The 22,178-nt window shown below is 41.0% G+C and overlaps 1 protein-coding gene across 4 annotated transcripts in view; it reads left to right on the forward strand.

Annotated features, from left to right (window-relative positions):
• Positions 1-22,178, forward strand: part of PATJ (PATJ crumbs cell polarity complex component) — a 362,166-nt gene that overhangs the window by 263,866 nt on the left and 76,122 nt on the right. For all 4 annotated transcript variants that reach the window (XM_027059027.2, XM_053214164.1, XM_053214163.1 and 1 more), the window contains 2 exons: positions 4,202-4,279; positions 21,640-21,714. In XM_027059027.2, the coding sequence (XP_026914828.2) occupies positions 4,202-4,279; positions 21,640-21,714 (153 nt within the window). The remainder of the gene's footprint in view (positions 1-4,201; positions 4,280-21,639; positions 21,715-22,178) is intronic.

The following is a 22,178-nucleotide window of genomic DNA, read 5'->3' on the forward strand; positions in this document are numbered from 1 at the left end:
ATATCCCAAGCACGCTCCACACTCAGCATGGAGCCCAACATGGGGCTTAGTCACATGACCCTGGGATTGTAGTCTGAGCTGAAATCAAGACTTGAACACCCAACTGACTGAGCCACCCAGGCACCCCCAAATCTTAAAGGATGTGTAGACCATTTGCAACTGAGACTTCCTTGCCCATGTTTTCTTACATTTTCAAAGTTGAAGCATCAAACAACTGATTTCTCCCCAACTTTAGTATTCATTTGATAAAGACCAAGAAAATCCCACTTCTATACTCATATTGCCAAGAAATGTAAGATACCTCTGACTTATTTAAACATTAGTTGCTTTCCCCAAGAAGATACATGCATAAATAAAAGAATGGCATCAGCTGACCACCATTCTGATGACAACCTCCTTTCTTTTGGGATCAGAGGAGGTGGCTATTTGCAGAGTTACTAGAAGAGCCACCTATGTGTTTTGTTCTAGAATTTAGTATGCTGGAGTTGCAAACACGAAGTATTTGGGGCATTAACGGTTTTCCATAGATTAAGTACTAGTTTTTGAAAGTCTAATTAATTTCTTCTGAATTTTTCTGTCTCTAGAACTTACTGTTTAAAATGCTGAAAATCTCGGGGCGCCTGGGTGGCTCAGTCGGTTGAGCATCCGACTTCGGCTCAGGTCATGATCTCGCGGTCCGTGGGTTCTAGCCCTGCGTCGGGCTCTGTGCTGACAGCTCAGAGCCTGGAGCCTGCTTCTGATTGATTCTGTGTCTCCCTCTCTCTGTGCCCCTCCCCTGCTCATGCTCTGTCTCTCAGTGTCTCAAAAAAAAAAAAAAAAAACTGAAAATCTCTATATTCTCAAGCTTTGTTTCTTAACTTGGGCATGTTTATTTTACATAGTGGTTTCTTGGTTACCCAAAATTCACTGAGAAGAGTATATTCTACCTAATGAAATTTTCTGGTTAACAAATGCTAAAACACTGTTGAAAAATTAATGGTCTAATAACAATGATTTCTTTTTTTAAGATTGTGAATCCTGTTTTCCATAAGATTAGTGATCAACACTCGGTGCTGGGGCACCTGGATGGCTCACTTGACTAGCGTCCAACTCTTGGTTTCTGCTCAGGTCATGATCTCATGGTTCATGAGTTCGAGCTCTGCATTGGGTTCTCTGCTAACAGCTCAGAGCCTGAAGCCTGCTTCAGATTCTGTGTCTCCCTCTCTCTATGCCCCTCTGCTGCTCGCTCTCTCTCTTTCAAAATAAATAAGTAAACTTAAAAGTTTTTTTAAAAACACTGACAAGGGGGGCTCCTGGGTGGCTCAGGTGGTTAAGCGTCCGACTTCGGCTCAGGTCACGATCTCATGGTTGGTGAGTTCAAGTCCCACGTTGGGCTCTGTGCTGATGGCTCAGAGCCTGGAGCCTGCTTCATATTCTGTGTCTCCCCCTCTCTCTGCCCCTCCCCTGCTCCTGCTCTGTCTCTCTCTGTCTCTCAAAAATAAATAAATGTTAAAAAAAAATTTTTTTAATAAATAAATAAAACACTGACAAGGAATACAGAGAAACAAGAGCATCGTTTACTTAAGGCCTAGAGCATAGTTAATAATAGCAGGACCTTTGATATCAGTCTTCCCTAGCTTTGAATCTTGGGTTCACCTCTCAGCAGTTAGGCATTCATTAGCAAGCTAACTTAAAATGCATCATTTCCCCATCCATGAATGGGAATAACCTTGGTACATATCCATATAGTGTTGTTACGAAGACTACACGAAACATGGTTGATGACGAATCTGTGTCAACAAAAAGCTGGAAACAAAAATAAACTGCACTCAGTGTTATGCTAATAGATATTTTGCTTGTTAATGTATTAATTTTCAAGGCAACCTGATGGGGTAGTATTTTGATCTGGTACTTTTATCTGTTTAAATGTTTAAATCTGTTTAAAAAAACATATACTCAAGGGCGCCTGGGTGGCTCAGTTGGTTGAGCGCCCAACTCTTGGTTTCAACTCAAGTCATGATCTCACGGTTCCTGAAATCAAGCTCCATGCACAGAGCCTGCTTAGGATTCTATCTCTCCTTTCTGCCTCTCCCCTGCTCCTATCTCTCTCTCAAAATAAATAACTAAACTAAATAAATAGGTAAATAAAAGAACTCTTTGGTCCCACATTTAAAAAAATAAAATAATAAAAACCAGGGTGCCTGGGTGGCTTAGTCTTTAAGTATCTGACTCCAGCTCAGGTCATAATCTCATGGTTCATGAGTTCGAGTCCCATATCAGGTGAGCTCAATCAATCCCCAGTTCAGGTGAGTATGAGCCCTGCTTTGGGTGAGCCCCACTTCTCTCTCTCTCTCTCTCTCTTTCTCTGCCCCTGGCTCACTTCCACCCTCTCTCTCTCTCAAAAAATAAAAAAATGAAATAAAATAAAAACAAGTACTCAGGCTTAGAAAAAACTTTGCTGAAAGTCAGAATTCTAAATGGCAAAGTTGCGATTTGAATCCAGATCCAACCAATTTAACATCATGCTGCTTTCTTAGATTTTTTTCTTTTAGATAGTTCTCAAAGCTCTCCTTTATTTTTTAAGCTTACGATAATATGTGCCAATTCTTCTATAATCTAACAGTATAGAAATAACTAATGTAAAAATTCCCCAATCTTTAATCTTATACCCTAGAAGTAAGCAATTTAAATAATTTGTCCAATATGCCTACAAATATTTTCCTGTATGCATATCTCTATATATCTGTATATTTTGTATGTTTTTTTCTGAAAAGAATATTCTATATTCTTTCAATGGCATGTAAAAATTACTCTTTCTCTACATCATAATCAATACTTAATGTTCTCTTTCTGTTGTCCATTTGATATATGAAAGAATGCTATATCTTTGCTTTAAAAACTATTTTCCCTACAAACGATCCAACAAAATTTGTAGTAATCCCAAGAAAGTAGTGTTCTAATATAAAAATCCAAATAATGTAAGTATAGATACTCCATTTATCATCCTTATTCTCCCCTATGTACCCTCAGAAAGTAACCTCTGGTTCATTAACTATAACATTTAATATGTTATAATTCAATTGAGGAGATACTGGATGTGTTTTGCAATTTTAATGGGGCTTATTCTTACAGGATGTCTCATTTATATTAAATCAATATTTTTAGAATTCTGCAGAAAATAATCATCAAGTAAACAAGTGCTCCATTCATTGGTTCAACCAGGATTTGTCCAGTGTTTTCCAGGTACCAGGCACAGTGATAGGTACTTGAGTTTCAGAAATAAACAAAATAAATACAGTCTCTTATCTCAGGTAATTTAATCTTGTTCAGAAGATAAGCATCTCGGACAGTTTGGGCTAGAGGGAACAGATTAGCTAACTGGCTGAAACAAGAAGTAAATATATTGGCACTCCTGTGAAGGCTGCTAAGAGTAAGGCTGTACTTCAGGTCAGGTGACGCAGTGGCTCACTTCTGCCATTGGAGTCCACTCTTTCCCTCTCTACCTTTGCTTTGTCACAGTGTCGGCTTCATTTCAAGGCTGGCTTCCTTGTGGTTGTGGGATGGTTGCCCATGGCAATTTGAGCTTCTTGCTTTCTTGTTAATTTGGGAGATATAGAGACTTCTTCTGTTTCTTTTATTATTTATTTAAAATTTTTTAATGTTTTATTTTTGAGAGAGAGAGCGTGCGAGCAGGGGAGAGGCAGAGAGAGAGACACAGAACTTGAAGCAGGCTCCAGGCTCCACGCTATAGCACAGAGCCCAACCTGCGGCCTGAACCCACAAACTGTGAGATCATGACCTGAGCCAAAGTCGTATGCTTAACCCCACTGAGCCACCCAGACTTCCCTCTTATGTTTCTTTTAAGACCAAGGAAGAACTTTGCCAGAAGTCTCTTTGTGTCTCATTGAGCAGAATTGGATCACATACCTATTCCTGACAAAGTCATTGGCTAAAGGAGTGGGATTTAACAATAAGACCATCAGGCCCAACCTTGGAACAAAAAATAGAGATCAGCTTTTTCTAAGGCATATCTGTAAGCAGCAGGAACAGATCCCTGGGGGAGCGGGGTGGCATTCTAGAGGAAAGGAAGAATATAGAAATGGCCTCTAGAGAGGAAACAGTATCTACAATAGTAAAACAACCAACTGTGATTGAGTATATAGTTCTGGGCAGTGTGAGTGAAGATTAACATCTTTATTATTTTGTTCTTACTGTCCTATAGGATCAGAGTGCTACTGAACCTATTAGCAGTGAGGAAGACGGCATGAAACAATTGCCTGAAAATGAAAGCTCCAAACTGGTGAGAATCCTGGGTGATTTTCCATCCGATGTTCTTTTTCAAGATGTGTTATTTATATTTTGTGCCACTGTGAAAAGGATCAACTTGTGTTGTGCTTGTTTCTCTAGGACTCTTGATCTCTGAGGTAGTGGAAGCTTTTCCGTATGGAGTGACCCATCCATTCCAAAGAATAACATATTCTGTTTTCTTCACACTTGAATTATGCTGTCTGGGACTAAAGAAGCAACTTCTCTTTTAATCCTGTTTAATATTGGGTTTCTTTCAGGCTAGAGCTATATTCAGTTAGTCCTAAAGGCACAGAAAAAGATGTTAAGTGTATTCCATTGATTCATAGTAAATCATAGGTAAACTCGCCCAGGGGGTGGAGAATAGAAGAAAGTCAGTTTTATTTTTAAGTTTGTTTATTATTATTATTATTTATTTATTTAAAAAAATTTTTTTTTAGTAATCTCTATATCCAGCATAGGGCTTGAACTCACGACCCCGATATCAAGATTCGTGTGCTCTTCTGACTGAGCCAGTCAGGCACCCTGAAGAGAGTCAGTTTTAGAGAACCCTCCCTCCTTACATATTTTAATGCTTGATATTTTATTTCATATTTATTGAATTTTTACTGGGTCCCAGGTTCTATACTGTATGCTACATTCATTTCCTCAGTCTTATGGTGCAGGTGGCTATAGCTTTCTTTTACCCACGAACAGACCGAGGGCTAATGATGTTCACTAACTTGCAAGAGCCCACTCACTAGAATATGGTAGACCTGGAGATTTGCCCCCATTTGGTCTGACTCCCATGCTTTCGTTCATAATCCATCTTTTTGTTTTGTAGCCTTGTACTTGCAAGGTTAGACTACAAGTTCTAGAAAGAAATGTGGGCTTTTTTCTCTCTGTTTCAAAATGTCTTACAAATCTCAAAGAATTATCACTTAGGAGGGTCACCCTGATTTTATGGCAGCACAGAGTTGTTCATTTTACTTCAGGGAGTTTGAGAAATCGTTTATCTTCTTTCAACTTTTAGAAAATATATGTTGGGACCGTCTTAGATTCTGTGTCCTAGAAAAGAAACTGATTCAGGCTGAAGGGAAAGGACATTTCAGCAAAAGTGGAAATGACAGTGGGCTACTCCTGGGCCAGTTGTAAATGGGACCCGAGGACCCTGGCATCAAGAACACTAGGACTAATGGATTATGACCATTGTTCTTGAGCAAGATGTTTCAAGGTTACACTGTTTCCTTTATGAAAGATAAACAGCATATTTGTACAGAAGGGGAATGAGTAACATCAACAAATTTTGAACTCAGAGTTCCTTCATTTAAAAATACTATTGGGGCACCTGGGTGGCCCAGTCAGTTAAGCTTCCAACTCTTGGTTTTGGCTCAGGTTATGATCTCAAGGTTTGTGAGTTCGAGCCCCGCATTGGGCTCCATGCTGAGAGTGCGGAGCCTGTTTAGGATTCTGTCTCTCTCTCCGTCCCTCCACCTCCTGTGCATGTGTGAGCATGCTCTCTCTCTCTCTCTCAAAATAAGTAAATAAACTTTAAAAAAATACAAATAAAAATACTGTTACCTTGGTTTTGGGGGGCACTTTATCTCCACAGATAGGTTAAGGAAAAGTATTGTGAAGCAGCAGGGTTTTGTTAGTAGAGGCCACCAACTTCATCCACAGAGGAAATGGTAAAAATGATCTTTCTTATCTGCTTGCTAGAAAAGTCTGTTAGTCCAATGAGGGTCACTTGTATGCTATAGGCAAAAGCCATCCATTATCCACTCGCTGTTCCCAAGAAAGCAATGCCAGTGATGGGGCTCCAAGTGCCAAGACAATTGAAGGGACCCCCCCCACCTCAGGCAGAGGACTTAAAGGACTAAGGGTAATTTTTAAATATTTTTTTATACTGCATTTCACCAAGATAGAAGTCTTCCCCATATCCACTGACTGCTGTCTCTTTCTTTTTCCCTCCCCTCTCCTCCTCACCTCCCTCCTCTCTTTTTAGTATTTTATAATTCTGTTTCCGATAGAATCTATGCATGGTCTAGTTCAGAGAGGAAAGATAGCCTACATTTAAACAACTTTTATAGCATAAGTATAGATGGCGTACCATAAAACATTAGTTAATAAGAATGTGGTCTTGGACATGTTACTTGACCTCACCAAGCCCCAGTTTTCTCACCTGAAGGAGAGTAGTAATCAGGATATTATGAGGAAACAAAAGGGCTATAAGGAAAAATCATGTAATAGAATATAAGGCAAATAGTTGGTGTTTAGCAAGTTCATTCCTTAAGTCAACAAATATTTGTTGAATGCCACTATGTTCCAGGCACTAGAAATACAACAGTGAATAAAATGTACAAAAATGCTTGTTTTCTTGTGGACTCTTTTCGGAATGAGTAGGGGAAGGAGAATAGATAAGAAATTAGCAAAATATTAGATTTGTTCATAAGAAATAGCCGTTTCTGTAGGTAAGAATTTCATATGGTGCAACTTAGTCTTATTATAAAGTATTAATAACTATTAATCATCACTAGTCATCATGACAATTTCTATTATAAGATTGATACAAGCTCCTCTGGGTTGCTACACCATCCTAGGATTATTGTCCAGTGCATCTGGTCAGAGGACAGCATATCATCTGTATGGGTCTTAACTCTTCTCACCCCTGTTTATGTCAAGACAGTGGGAAACAGTAAGCCCTAACCCTCCAAAAGTTGCTTGCTTCCTAAGGCAGCACATATGTCTCATCAGACACTATGCTGACCCCTGCAGGAGTGATCAGGAGAAACACACAAGCTTTGCTCTTCAGCAGTTGACCCTCTAGAATCAGTGAGGATAAAAGAATTTGCATCTAGAAAACCATACATGCAAAAGTAGATTAAATAACAAGAAAACACTATGTTGCACGTGTTCAAAAATGGAAGGAAAACCATCTCATTCGGGGATTAGGGAAGGTTTCTTAGAATGTGACCTTTAAGGTAAACCTCTGAAGACGAGAATGCAGTTGAACGGTGAGGTTGGCGTAAATAGAAAGTTTACCGGCTAAATCAGTGTGGATTATGGAATAGTGAGTAAGGGTTGGGTTTTTGTAGAGCAACAGTGGCCGATACAATTTGAACAGTAGAATCACAGAACTGAAGGAACTGTATGCTGTGAATTATAGATGAATTTATTCATCCTCAGTGCTCAGTGTTCAATCAGTGTCTCAGTAGCTGCTTATATTCATGTAGACACAAGGTGCTACCTATGAGAAACTGTACTTCAGAGAGCTATTAAATTATTTCTTTAAGATTACCTGTTTTCAGAGCTAAGACCAAGCCATGGGTCAACACATTCCAGTACTGTTTCCACTGTTCAGTTATGGTTGGCTTTGGTCCATATCTCAGTGGTCCCCAGACTTACAGCCAAGGAGTTTATAATAACTTCAGTAGGTATTGGCTTTCTCTAAAATATTTTTAAAGGGAGAATAACTTGTTTTTAGACAACTGATCAGATGATGGTTTGTGAAACAGATTCCACTTGTGAGAGACTGGAGGCAGGAAAGTGTCTGGAATCTATTTCAGAAGTCTAGGTGAGAGCCTGTTAAGACTTTTTTAAGCCCTTTGAAAGGAACTTTTCAAAAGCTATCTGCCTAGAGCTTTGTGATTTGCAAATCAAAGTGTCATCTATTATCTCATTTGCTTAATTTTTTAATATCTAAATTTTTTTCTAAAATGATATTTAGTTTGTTCGTGGTCTTATTCAATTTTATCCCCAAAATAAGCCTATGTAAAAAAAAAAAAAAAGTAGGGCAGGAATTATTTACCCCAGACTTACAGATGAGACTGTAATCTGCTTAGTGAAAGATCACAGAACTGAAAATTGGAAGAGCTAGGGCTCATCCTGAAGGTTCCTTGACCCCCTGGCATTGGACATAGAGGGTCATGAATCCCTAAAGTGATTATTTTAATCTTTTGGATATCAACCTATGTTTTTTATCATGTTGAGAATATCTGTGTTAATATATTATACTCTTTTGAGGCCATATAACTAAATTATCAAGAGTACAAACACTGGAACTAGGCTACTGGGATTCAAGTCTTGATTCTACCATTTATGAGCAATATAACATTAGGCACTTAACCTTTCTGTGCCTCAGTTTCTGCATCTATAAAATGGAAGAAAGAAACCACAGTTGTGAGAATTGAAGAGGTACCAGCTATAAGGTGCTATGCAGAACCATGCCAGAGTATGCTGGGATCTCTGTGCAGCGGTGACTTGGTGTCAATGATGATGCTGTTATTTATTTTTAATTTTTTTAATGTTTATTTTTTTAAATATGAAATTTATTGTCAGATTGGTTTCCATACAACACCCAGTGCTCATCCCAACAGGTACCCTCCTCAATATCCCTCACCCACCCTCCCCTCCCTGACACCCCCCCATCAACCCTCAGTTTGTTCTCAGTTTCTGAGTCTCTTATGTTTTGGCTCCCTCCCAATGTTTAGTTATTTTTTGAGAGCGAGACAGAGGGTGAGTAAGGGAGGGGCAGAGAAAGAGGGAGACACAGAATCCAAAGCAGGCTCCAGGCTCTGAGCTGTCAGCACAGAGCCCATCACGGGGCTCGAACTCACAAGCCGTAAGATCGTGACCTGAGACGAAGTTGGATGCTCAACCAACTGAGCCACCCAGGCGCGCCCCATTGCTGTTATTCTGATTAAAACATTTTGGGGCGCCCGGGTAGGTCAGTCGGTTGAACGTCCGACTTCCACTCAGGTGATGATCTCGCAGTTCATGAGTTCAAGCCCCACGTCCGGCTCTGTGCTGACAGCTCAGAGCCTGGAGCCTGCTTTGGATTCTGTGTCTCCCTGTCTCTCTGCCCCTCCCCTGTACATGCTCTTGTCTCACTCTCTCTCAAAAGTAAACATTTAAAAAATTAAAATAAAATAAAACATTTAGGGCTAGCCACATAAGGAGTAACTGTTGTAAGTTAAAGCATCAAGGTGTAACTTAGAAAACTGAATTTTTCAACCTGAAAAATACAAATTGTAATCATAACAGTATTTATTGAAAGCCTATGTGCTAGACATTATTCTAAGCTCAATTACATTAACAGTCCTATGAGGTTAGTGCTACTATTTTCCCCATATAAGAGATGAGGAAACTGAGGCACGGAAACATTAAATAATCACCCAGTGAAGCCTGGATCCAGGGCCATGCACTGTGAGGCTGGAAGCTAGTCTGTAAACCACTGTGCACTACCACCTTTGAGAGAGATACAGACGTAGAACAATACTGAAGTCAAGGGACAGCAAGAAAGTTACATTGGGATCTGAACTTTGTAATTTTGTCTAAATCTTAAACTTCAACGTTGAGAGTATGAAAGGCCTTGGTTGCCAGAACTGGTGAGACGGAAACCAAACTGGAGCCAGACCGTGTTAATGAGGTGATCTCTTCGCCGAAAGCAATGGGGGGGCCATGCAGGGCTTTAGAAGGTGACTCTGAACTGTAGCTGTGATGTGGTGACTAGGTTGGACAGGGACCAGAATCGATGCTGACTGGCTCGCTGGAGGTTCATTATAACAGTGGCCATCCATGAGAGGCGGCGACGACTATGTATTCTCATACTCTTGTCTATGCAAAGACCTTAATACACAGCAAGGCAATATGTGTGTTTACCAAGTTCCACAGGAAGTTGCCAGTAAAAGAATTTACCTTCTTGCCCTCAGTATGCAAACCTCCTGCTGTATGTGTTCTTTAAGACTTTCCTCTGAAGGCAGGTTTAGAGCTATTTAAATGGCAATTGTTGCACCATCTGGGTCTTGAGAACAAGCATCCTCCTAGGACTTGGCCAGCAGCCCACGATAAACCTGCTAGGAAATGCCCCCAACAGATGTGCTCTGCATTCTTTCCCAATTTATGAAACTGCTTAGCAACAATACAGTCTATGTGTCTCTGTGTCAAATGATCCTTGTCGTCACAGATCTGATACAGCAGCCTTGATATCATCTTAGATTTTTCAAAAATTTTCAAAATGTTTAGATTTTTCCAACTGTCTGCAATGGTTTTTACTGTTGTCTTTCATTGTGAAATATTTCTGATCCTCTGGGCAAGAATAGAAAAATGAGAGCATTTCAGTCAGCTCAAGGTGGCATTCTACCTCTGGCTTCTTTGTGGAGATTTTGGAATTTATGGGGTAGCAAGATGCCTGGGGAAACATGAGTTGTTTCTGAATTACTTATCACTAACCTAAATGAGCTGTGACATGGAAATTCACACTGTAACAGGCAGTGCATTTTACCATTTGAGTCCACACCAGCTGCAATAGCAACATTTTAGGAACACTGTTTACCCTCTACTAGATATGCTTGATCCATATAAAGTTTTCAAACCTACCTATTGAAAAATCAGTGTTGAGTGTTACAGATACTATCCAAATGGCCTGATAGTACTTGCTTTTTCAGATGAAAAAAGCTATCAGATATAAATTGTGGGCTCTGAAGTCTGAACAGACTTAGATTTTGCCTCTGCTATTCACTAGGAAAAGTGACTTGTCCTATCTGCAGTCTTCATCCAAAAATGGAGGAGGATGTCCACCTCTCTGTTGTGAGGACTGAAACACTCAACACAGTGCTTGGCATGCAGGAAGGGCTCCATAATATAGCTGTTGTTAACACCAGATACTGCCTATATAAAATCTACGTGTGCTAGGACTCTCTTTATTCAGTGCATATTTCCGGAGAACCTGTGATGTGTCAAGCTCTGGAAATGTAAAGATAAATAAGACCTCTTTCGGAGCATCTGGGTGGCTCAGTTGGTTACAACTGACTCAGTTGCAGCTCAGGTCATGACATCATGGTTTGTGAGTTTGAGCCCCGAGTCGACTCCGTGCTGACTGCTTAGAGCCGGCTTCTTGGGATCTCTCTCTCTCTCTCCGCACCTCCCCTGCTTGCTCGCTCTCTCTAAATAAATAAATAAATAAATATAAATAAATAAATAATAAATAAATAAATAAATAAATAAATAAATAAATAAATAAATAAGCAAGCAAGCATTTAAAAAAAGAAACACAGGGTGCCCTGTTCCTTTAATAAATAAATACATAAGACCTCTTTTATTCGCATAAAAATTCACATAAAGTACACCACATTAGGTCTGACAATTCAGATAATGTACACCACATTAAGTCTGATGCAGAGGTCACAAACTGGCTCTCAGAGTTGGATCCAGATCTCATTTCACCTCCATGATGTGCTCTTAAGACGTTTGAGCTAGGGTTGCCTGGGTGGCTCGGTCGGTTAAACTTCCAGCTTTCGCTCAGGTCATCAACTCATGGTTCACGAGTTTGAGCACTGAGCTGGGTTCTCTGGTGTCAGTGCAGAGCCCGCTTCAGATCCTCTGTCCTCCTCTCTCTCTGCCCCTCCTCCAATCATTCTCTCTCAAAAAAAAAAAAAAATTTTTTTTTAAAAGACGTTTGAGCTAATTTTTATAAATCAGATTTTCACATAAAAATCCTGGTTTCTCTTTTCTCTTAAAAAACAGACCAGCATTCTAAGCTGCCCCATGAATCAATTATGCAGTCGCAGTTTATTTCTGTCCCTACTTTTTTTTTTAAGTTCATTATTTTGAGAGAGAACAAGCAGGGAAGGAGCAAAGAGAGAGAGAAAGGGAGCTAGAATCCCAAGCAGGCTCCATGCTGTCAGCACACAGCCTGATGAGGGGCTCGATCCCAGGGACCTTGTGAGATTGTGACCTGAGCCCGAAACCAAGAGTCGGAGGCTTAACCGACTGAGCCACCCAGGCCCCCCTTCTGTCCCTACTTCAACACCATTTCCCCACCCCAGCCTGCTTCCCATATCCCCATACCTGTAAACACCTGAGTCTGCATCCTGGTCTAATACTGGAGACAGAGCTGTGGCTGTGCAGGTGGAGTGGTGGGAGGTGAAAGCCAAGAAGTGGACAGGGGTGAATGGTGGAAGGCCTTGTGGACCAAGGGAAGCCTTTGGAGTGGTTTTAACTGGGGATGATGATGAGAGTAGCCATTTGAAAAGATTCTTCTGAATGCCCTGAAAAGAATCCTGTAGAAAAAGCCAAAACTGAAGGCAGGGAGAGAGTTAAAAAGTTGTTAGAATAACAATGATGAAAGTTGTTGGAGGAAGAGGAGGGCTGGGACTGACTCTAACACGCATCAGTGCAAGCTGACTGGCTGGGTGCCAGCTGGGTGCTGTTACTGAGGAAAGGAACCAAGGAGGAAGGTTCCCCACATTTGTGGGGAAGGATGAATGAACTGGGCTGGGTATAAGACAGCAAAGTAGAGAGAGCTGCTCAGCCTAAAGGTAGTCACATTCAAAAGTATTCAAATTCAGTGATTTTTAGAACATGCCTGTCAGACACACAACCAACACAAATCGTCTATTGCTGATCTGGGTCCTTGGACTCCCACCTTGTAGCCTGTGGATACACTAGAAAAGGACAGCCTTTGCCTGAGTCAGTCCCTCCTCCCTCGTCCCTCCTCCGACCACCGGGATTAGCTGAACTCACACCAGCAAGAGCTCCATGGCCGTTCACCTGCTCTTCTGCAGTACGCCTCAACGCTAAGAACTACTTTTTAAGTTTATTTATTTATTCTGAGAGACGGAGAGAGTGAGCAGGGGAGGGGCAGAGAGAGAGGGAGAGAGCTCCAAGCAGGCTCTGCACTGTTAGTGCAGGCCCCAGTGCAGAGCTCAAATTCACCAACTGTGAGATCATGCCCTGAGCTGAAACCAGGAATCAGATGTTCAACCAACTAAGCCACCCAGGTACCCTGCTAGGAACTACTTTTTTAAAGTTGGATGCGAATTTTGGCTGTGACACTTAGTGGAGTCTCTGTGTCTCAGTTTCTTTATCAATACAATGGGGACGGTAATAGGCTCGATCTCATATAACATAGACATTAATACACCTCGGATGCCTTTTGGAGCACATAGGAAATGCTGTGAAAGTGTTAAGCTGCCATATTTTTTCTCAGCAGTTCTGAAAGTACTTTCAAGGTAAGATTCATGTGTCTTGTTCACTGATATGTCCCGTGGCTCACAGTGTCTGGGACATAAAAAGCCTTTAATACAAACTTGCTTAATTTCTGCTCCCTCTGAAATATGAGATAATTAATATGGGTTTTAGATTATAGGACCTTAAAATTATCGTGACAAATAAGACTTTCCCAGAGAAGTGAAAATTTTACAGACTCAGAGAACCACGTGTGAGCACCTCTATGTTTCTGATAAGTTCTGGAATTAAGACACTAGACACAGCTAAGAAAGTCTGAGTTCTAGGCTCAGCCAGGGCGTCGTTTTCCTTCTCTGGGTTCTTAGCGCTAATAATTATGATTGGAAGATTATGAATTATGAAGGAAGATTCCTTCCTGGCAAATTGAATTTCACGTAACAGGTCTTCACAGGAGACCAGTTAAAGGGAATGAAAGCAAGCCAGCAGGTGTCGACGATGGGAATTTGTGTTAAAATCGTATACCTCTCTCTGTGCTGTCTTTGAGTTCCTGAGATTACTTTACCTATTACCATCATGTCTCTACAGTATCTTCTTCATTTATGATACGGAGGGAGAGAGAACGGAGGAAAAACCCCAAAACTTTCCTCTTGTGACTTTTGTGAAGGAAATTGACTTGACTGTAAACCTACCGTCTTTTTTATGACCAGGAAAGGGAAATGTATCATGTAGGCAAATCTCAAGTGATTTTCAGAAATACAAGATATAAAGTACAATGAGCTGTGAAAAATGCCACATATTTGAATGCACTTGAACTCTGCCATTGGCAATTTGCATACTGTCACAAAAGAGAGGCCAGTGCTGACTCAGACACATTCTTCTCTCTGGCTCCTTACAAGGGAATTCCTAGGCTCTTGCTATAGAAGCAGTTTTCATGTTGGATCTGAAACAGAAAATACGATTTTCACAGTGACATCTGCTACCCCATCCAAACTAAAACCCTGTGGTTCTTGATGAACTACAAATTGGGGATAAAAATGGATTTAAAGTACATAGTTCAGTTGTTTTAAAAGTGAAGAGGATTGGGGCGCCTGGGTGGCTCAGTCGGTTGAGTGTCCGACTTCGGCTCAGGTCATGATCTCGCATGAGTTCGAGCCCCGCGTCAGGCTCTGTGCTGACAGCTCAGAGCCTGGAGCCTGTTTCAGATTCTGTGTCTCCCTCTCTCTCTGACCCTGCCCCGTTCATGCTCTGTCTCTCTCTGTCTCAAAACTAAATAAATGTTAAAAAAAAAAAAAAAAGTGAAGAGGATATACATCTGACAATTCCAGACTGGACTTGAGACCTACAGTCATCAAAAACACATTTTATGTATTTATTTTTTATTTTTTATCAAAAACACACTTTAAGCTGTTTTTCCAAACGTGGATACCAGCACTTTAAAAACACTTAGGAATCATTTTTAATAAAGCCTAGTAGTCAAAATTGATAAACTGGTGTCAATTATATTTCACTTAAAATGTTTTTTAGGGGCACCTGGGTAGCTCAGTTGGTTAAGTGTCTCACTTTTGCTCAGGTCATGATATCGCAGTTTGTGGGTTCACGCCCGCATCAGGCTTTGTGCTGACAGCTCAGAGCCTGGAGCCTGCTTCAGATTCTGTGTCTCCCTCTCTCTCTCTCTTTCTGCCCCTCCCCCCACTTGTGTGCGTTCTCTCTCTCTCTCTGAAAAATAAATATTTAAAAAATTTTTAAAAACCTTTTAATATGTTTTTAAAGGAAAATAAAAAATCGATAAACTGAACATGTATCAGAAATCACACAGCATGTTATTCTCTTAAAAGTTAAAATCCTACACTGCACTCATTATCTTCCTCTACAAATCTATTTTTTTGCATGTTTTTTTTCATGTTATTATTTTAAAAATTAGAGACAATATCAACCTCCTATGTATCCAGGTTCAAAACCACAGTCAGCTTTTACTAATGTCTCTCCTTGTCTGCTTTCATCAAATCATTTGCAAAGTATGCTTAAGTCTAGGGACACAACATGAAGCAAAGTATATTTTTTTCAGACACTGGGATTTCACAGACCAGAAAATTTTCAAAAGAATGTTGAGAATGTAGAATTATTATTATTATTATTATTATTATTATTATTTGGCTAAGTAATGAAAACCAAAGTAATAGTAGTTTGGAGCATATGAGTCTGTCATTTTGTAAGTCAAGAAATGGTCAAGTAACAGGGATTTCAGAGGGCTCAACCTATTGAAGTCTCCCCTCCCCTCCCATCCCCATTACTACCATATATCATTATCATAATGTCACATAAGAAGAGCCGTTTTAACACTGCAAATTTAGGGAGGGCACAGTCTTAAAGGGTAGTCCTTGAACTTGCATAGATTTAGCTTTATAAAGGACTCTCCATGTGGTGGTTTTTCATATTTCCCACAAATCAATGGAAACGGTCACAGATCCACGTGGTTCTCACTCCTCAGTATTATCTGAATAGAAGAGAAAGCTTAGACTTTGAAGTTGGATAGTGGTTCATAGCCAGATGTTTCCACCTATATCATGTATCTAGACACGACAAATTAGACTTCTTTAAAACCTGAGCTTCTTCATAGGTTAATGCCAACTATCTCTTGGAGAGGCAGTGTGGCATGATTAAGCATGTGAGCCAAATACATAAGGCTTTTAATCCTCACTGTGACCTAAGCCTTTGGGCAAGTGAATTCACTTCCAGAATACTCAGGTCACTTATCTGCACAATGCAGATAACAACAAAGCTTTCATTATGGGGAGGGTAGAGAGAAAGACTGTTCAGTTCCTAACAAAGAGTAAGTGCACAGTAAATGGGGGAGGCTATTATTAACACTACATGAGGATAAATGAGTTATTTTAAAGGTGCCTACTAAGTGACAAGTACATAATTAGCAGCCATTAAATAATAGTTTCTGGGGCGGCTGGGTGGCTCAGTCGGTTGAGCATCCAACTTCGTCTCAGGTCATGATCTTATGGTTCATGGGTTCGAGCCCTGCATCGGGCTCTGTGCTGGCAGCTCAGAGCCTGGAGCCTGCTTCAGATTCTGTGTTTCCCTCTCTCTCTTCCCCTCCTCTGCTCATGCTCTGTCTCTCTCTCAAAAATAAATAAACATTAAAAAAAATTCGAAAGAAATAACTGTTTCCTGTCTTGCACAATCTAAAATTCAACACACAAGAAGGAACAAGTGATAATAATGGCCGCGAATGCTTTTACAATATTTACTAACAATCCAAAAAGGCATCATTCTAAGTGTATTAATTTCTGTGTTATAGGAGATTGACCCTATAACTATCCCCATTGTATTGATAAGGAAATGAGGCATAGATACTCAACTAAGTGTCATAGCCAGGATTCGCATCCAACTTTTAAAAAGTAGTCCCGGGGCGCCTGGGTGGCTCATTCGGTTAAGCGTCTGACTTCGGTTGGTGTCATGATCTCGCGGTTCGTGAGTTCGAGCCCCGTCTGGGGCTCTGTGCTCACAGCTTGGAGCTTGCTTCAGATTCTGCGTCTCCCTCTCTCTCTCTCTGCCCCTCCCCTGCTTGTGTGTGCGCGCTCTCTCTCTCTCTCTCTCTCTCTCTCTCTCTCTCTCTCTCAAAAATAAATGAACATTATTTAAAAAATAAAAAAGTAGTTCCTAGCAGGGTACCTGGGTGGCTTAGTTGGTTGAACATCTGATTCCTGGTTTCAGCTCAGGGCATGATCTCACAGTTGGTGAATTTGAGCTCTGCACTGGGGCCTGCACTAACAGTGCAGAGCCTGCTTGGAGCTCTCTCCCTCTCTCTCTGCCCCTCCCCTGCTCACTCTCTCCGTCTCTCAGAATAAATAAATAAACTTAAAAAGTAGTTCTTAGCGTTGAGGCGTACTGCAGAAGAGCAGGTGAAGGGCCATGGAGCTCTTGCTGGTGTGAGTTCAGCTAATCCCGGTGGTGGTCGGAGGAGGGACGAGGGAGGAGGGACTGACTCAGGCAAAGGCTGTCCTTTTCTAGTATATCCACAGGCTACAAGGTGGGAGTCCAAGGACCCAGATCAGCAATAGACGATTTGTGTTGGTTGTGTGTCTGACAGGCATGTTCTAAAAATCACTGAATTTGAATACTTTTGAATGTGACTATCTTTAGGCTGAGCAGCTCTCTCTGGTCTGCTGTCTTGTACCCAGGTCACTTCCTTCATCTCCATTTTAACTACCCTCTGGCTTCAGCCCTGTGAGTTTGTTATCCTGATAGATCTTTTCTGGGCTCCACCTCATTTTAATCAGTAGTCTCTTGATTGCAAGTGATAAAACCTCAGCTTGACCTGTAGACAAAGGGAAATTTACTGATAGGTGACAGGTCCTTTTTACATAACTACAGGAAAGGTAGGGTTGACAGCATCAGGGCTAGTTGGAACCTGAGACCTGGACCTGCCAGAGATACCTACAGTCTCTGACTCTCTTCCACTACAGACTTGTTGCCTCAGCATAGTGGGAGCATGGCCACCAAAAGCTCCTAAGCCTCACTGCCAGAAAGGGGCTCTTCCCTTGGATCCACTTTAGAAAATTTATAGGATGTTCTTGTGTAGTCCAGATGTCTGCCCTTGGACCACTTACTTTGGCTGGACAGACAGGGCTTGTTGGGCTTGTTTACCAGCTGTGGGACAGAAGTCAACCAGTTTTGGTGACTATAAGCTGGACATCCCATTATTATCTATTATATAGAATATTCGCAGTGTTGCTTTTTATGTCCACCACTTGGAAGTTCCTTCTCTTGATCAGAGTAATTTGCTTGGCGCACAAAGAATTTTCTTTCAGGAGCTTTTAGTACTGCGCTGAGAATTATAACATAATGTACACAGAATGTGTTCTGTCAGTTTGCTTCATGAAATGAGATGGTCTTTCCCTGCGCCTTCTCACCCTTCTTATTCAGGGGTCCCCTATGCAAAGTCAATAGCTTAGAATAGCCCAGAACCTCAGCTTTGAAGGCACTAAAAACTCCCTCAGTGCAATAGTTGGGAGATTAGCAAGTTCAAAATTTATGGTTGTTTTTTTTTTAACGTTTATTTATTTTTGAGACAGAGAGAGACAGAGCATGAACGGGGGAGGGTCAGAGAGAGGGAGACACAGAATCTGAAACAGGCTCCAGGCTCCGAGCTGTCAGCACAGACCCCGACGTGGGGCTTGAACTCACGGACCGCGAGATCATGACCTGAGCCAAAGTCGGCCGCTTAACCGACTGAGCCACCCAGGCGCCCCTTGAAATTTATGTTTATACACAAAACACAGAAAAAAGTGACTCACCATAGGTCACCGCGGTGGCTGGTGCCATGAATTTTTTTTTTTTTTTTTTGCCTGCCCAAGCTCAAAATAAGCTGGCATGACTCGTTCTGACTTTATGTTGAATCTAAAAATGGAATCACCATGTTCAGGCTGCCCCTCAGCAGCTCATGTGCGTCGTTGGGAAGGTGAGCAGCACTCCGCCTCTCCCTTGTGTTTTATCCTCGGTGAAGAGCAGAAGCTCTGCGGCACGATGCGTCTGGATTAAGTTTTGGTTCAGCACATACTTTAGGCTCTCATGCCCGAGCTAACTCTGAAATGAGGGTGATAATAATACTTATCCCACGGGTCTGTTGTGTACATTCACATCTGACACATGAACTGTATCTAGCTCAGTGACTGGTACAGTCAGTGCTCAGCAAGTTTGATCTGTCACTGTTGTTATCATCGCCATGCACTGGCCCCATCCCATGGCCCAGAGGTTTAAGGGCAATCAGTGTAAGAAATGGGACCGGGAGTTGGACCGGATGCTTTTCAGAGCTCTGATTTCCTCATCTCATCCTTCTACATTTTCAGGACAAGAGAAAGGGAAGGAAACCCTCTTCTCAGGCACCTGCTATCTGCCACACGTCTTCATACAGATATCATTTAGTTGTTCAAAGTTTCCACGGCTTTTTGTCTGATATCTGTCTCACCAGATCTGTAAATGTCATAAGTGCAAGACTCCTTTGGTCTTTTTCAGTGCTGGCATAGAGTAGATCCTCCTTAAGCATGTGTTGAATTCAACTTTGCTGGCAACCCCTTATTGAGGTAGATGTTGTTAGTGTATTTTCACTGTTGCTAAAAATGAAGGTTTCCAAGCATTACTGCTGCTAAGTAGTGGAACCAAGCTGAACCCAGATTTTTCTGGCTGCTGCTCCAGTGCCCTTTTTTTTTTTACAAGTGCAAATGTGGATGAATTCAACCAATTAGGAGTACCTCTCTGTGATATGCAAATTGGGTTTTTAAGTCTAGCTGGGGAAGTCAGCTCCTTTGTCCCACTGCTAGTTAATCTGCGCTTAAATAAAGGTGGAATTGCAGACCTGAAGTATCATTTTTCAAACAGAGGCTCTTCCGAAGGCCATTTGATCTGCATTGGAAGGAATAATACCAATGGTTTCCATTTTTAAGGCAGTTTAGAAGTTTTCTTCTAAAAATTCCCATGAGCACCATTTATTGACCTTTATATGTCTTTCTTCTCTCTTTTCAACTGTGATCCTTTAAAGTGGAAGCCACAGGATCACCTTCACTGTGCATCCTTTCTTTCATGGCTGGCTCTGAAATCCAACCAGATGCATTTAAGATTTGAGTTCCTGAACTTTGATTCATTCAGCACGGGCCCTTTTTCAAGCTCACAGTCTATTCTGCCGTATGTTGAAGAAACAAGACAAAAAGTCAATCATGCTAATGTTTGGGAGACAGACACATAAAAAGATACCACTCAATATTGCAAAAATTGTGGTAAAATAAATTGGTCATGCTATGGAAGGGGCACTGCCCAGAGGCTCAGGGAATTATGGCATGAAGTAACTTTTGAATTCATGTCATATAATCTGTTTAAGAGCAGAATTTGGCAGGGGAGGAATTCTAAAGTCTTTCTCCCATATGGGTGAAATTTAGAGAGAATTTATATCTAAATGAGAAAGAGTTGTGGCCCTAAAAAATAAGTGGACAGATAAAGGTAGTCACAATTATCCAGAAGACCTAGGCTGCAGTCTCATGGTATTATGTGGTGGGGTTAAATTTCTCAGGTTGTAAACCAATAGGGAATTGATGGGACAGGATGAGATTGTAACCGAATCTAGGAATAATGAATACCTGGGCATGACCTGATCATTATCTCTTGTATTGTTACAGATCTGATGGGGGGAGCCTATTGAATTAAGGGTATGTCAATATGTTCAAAAAAGAAATTGAGGTGGAAGTAGGGGTAGGAGGTATCAGGTACTATCCCAGCATTCCCCAAAGGAGAAAATGTCCTTTCCATGTAATTATTTTCACCGGCCCTATAGTAAAGTTAGGAATATGAATTTGTCAGAGCTTGATTCCATTTACTCCCATGATTAGCATCTTTATTACATATTTGGTTTTTGCCACCTACCCTGCTAAGTGCTTTTCATGTATTGCTTCGTTTAATCCTTTCAACATCCCTATAGTGTAACAACCTTTATTTCTTCCCATTTTATAAATGAGGAGACTGAGGCTTGGAGATGTCAGAAAATTTGCTCAGGGTTGCAAAACTCTTAAGTCAAGGAACTAGGCTCACAAACTCCTACCACTTTGCTATATGCCTCTCTTATCATCTCCAGATAGCTTCCCTGCCTACAGTCTGTATGTTATATGTGCCACCTGGGTGTCTTTCAGACATTTACCAGGGGCTAGAGTAAGCCAGCCTTTGCTCCTATCCAAAACAGTCACACTCCATGTTCCCTGCCTTGGCCAAGTCCCAATGCAGGAGTTCATGCCTGACAGTAAACCATCTCATGATAATTTCCCCTATAAATTTGCCTATAAAGAAGGATGGGATATGGTGGGAAGCAGACATAAGCATTCTGGTCAATTTGTCGGTGTCGATAAGTTGCCCTTTAGGTATGCAGTGGTTTCCTATGTGTTTTGGTAGTTTCTTGCTCTCCTAAGTCTGGACTCTGCACTTTTCCATGGGGTTTAGGACTAACTTTGTACCCCCCAGTGTCTTTAGTGAATATATTTTGCCTCTAATTGAATATCTTGGGCAGAAAGATGTTCTAATATCAGAGCTTGAACTATGAAAGAACTAAATATTCAGTGTAAATACAGATGTAGAAATTACTAGTATGGCAAAAGAAGAAAAAATGCGCCTGAAGGGACCATCAGGGGATATCTGATGGGTTTAAAGCCTGATAGATCTGAAAGTCCCCAAAAGAAGCATTTGGAAGTGACAAGCCTATGTTTATTTCTGAGAGTTAGTTGAGCTGGATGAAGAGAAATTTTGACTGGTGCTTTGTGGTCATTTTTGTAGTAGAACCAAAGCTCCATGGTGTTTGCTAAAGTTGGAGAGTGCAAGTGAGCCCTAAAATACTGTTAACCACTTGTATCTTTTCCCTTTTAGGAAGACATCTCCCAGATCGTTGATCAAGGTGTGGTGGCAGGTCAACAGAAGGCACTGGAATGCCCTACTGACAGTGTACGTAATTTCCACTTTAGGTTTCACTCTACTGGGATGGTGTGCATTATAAGTGGGTTCCAGAAAAAAAGGAGGTGATTACAATGAAATCAAATCCTTTGTGACTTGCCAGGAGGTTATGGTATGTCTTGCAACTTGAAGTCAACCCACAGCCGTATAACTGATTCTGTGTAAGGTGTTTGGAAATATTCTCTGTGCGTCTTCCTGGACCAATACCCTGAACAGGTGTTTAAAAGTGGGCCATCCCTGCAAACACACCTGCACTTAAATTCTGAGAGTGCCATGTCTTAATGTCATAAATAAAAATTTTAAGTGGGAGAATGCATGGTTCTATAAAAACATAAATACAATAATGTTGTATTGCTCCTTGCATTTTAAGTTTCACTTCACTTAAAAAAACAAAACTATACATTTCTGTCAAATTTTTGTACTTTTGTTGCTGTCAAGTTGTTTTTTTAATCTTG

The sequence above is a fragment of the Acinonyx jubatus genome, chromosome C1, assembly GCF_027475565.1.
Source record: "Acinonyx jubatus isolate Ajub_Pintada_27869175 chromosome C1, VMU_Ajub_asm_v1.0, whole genome shotgun sequence".
Taxonomy (NCBI): domain Eukaryota; kingdom Metazoa; phylum Chordata; class Mammalia; order Carnivora; family Felidae; genus Acinonyx; species Acinonyx jubatus.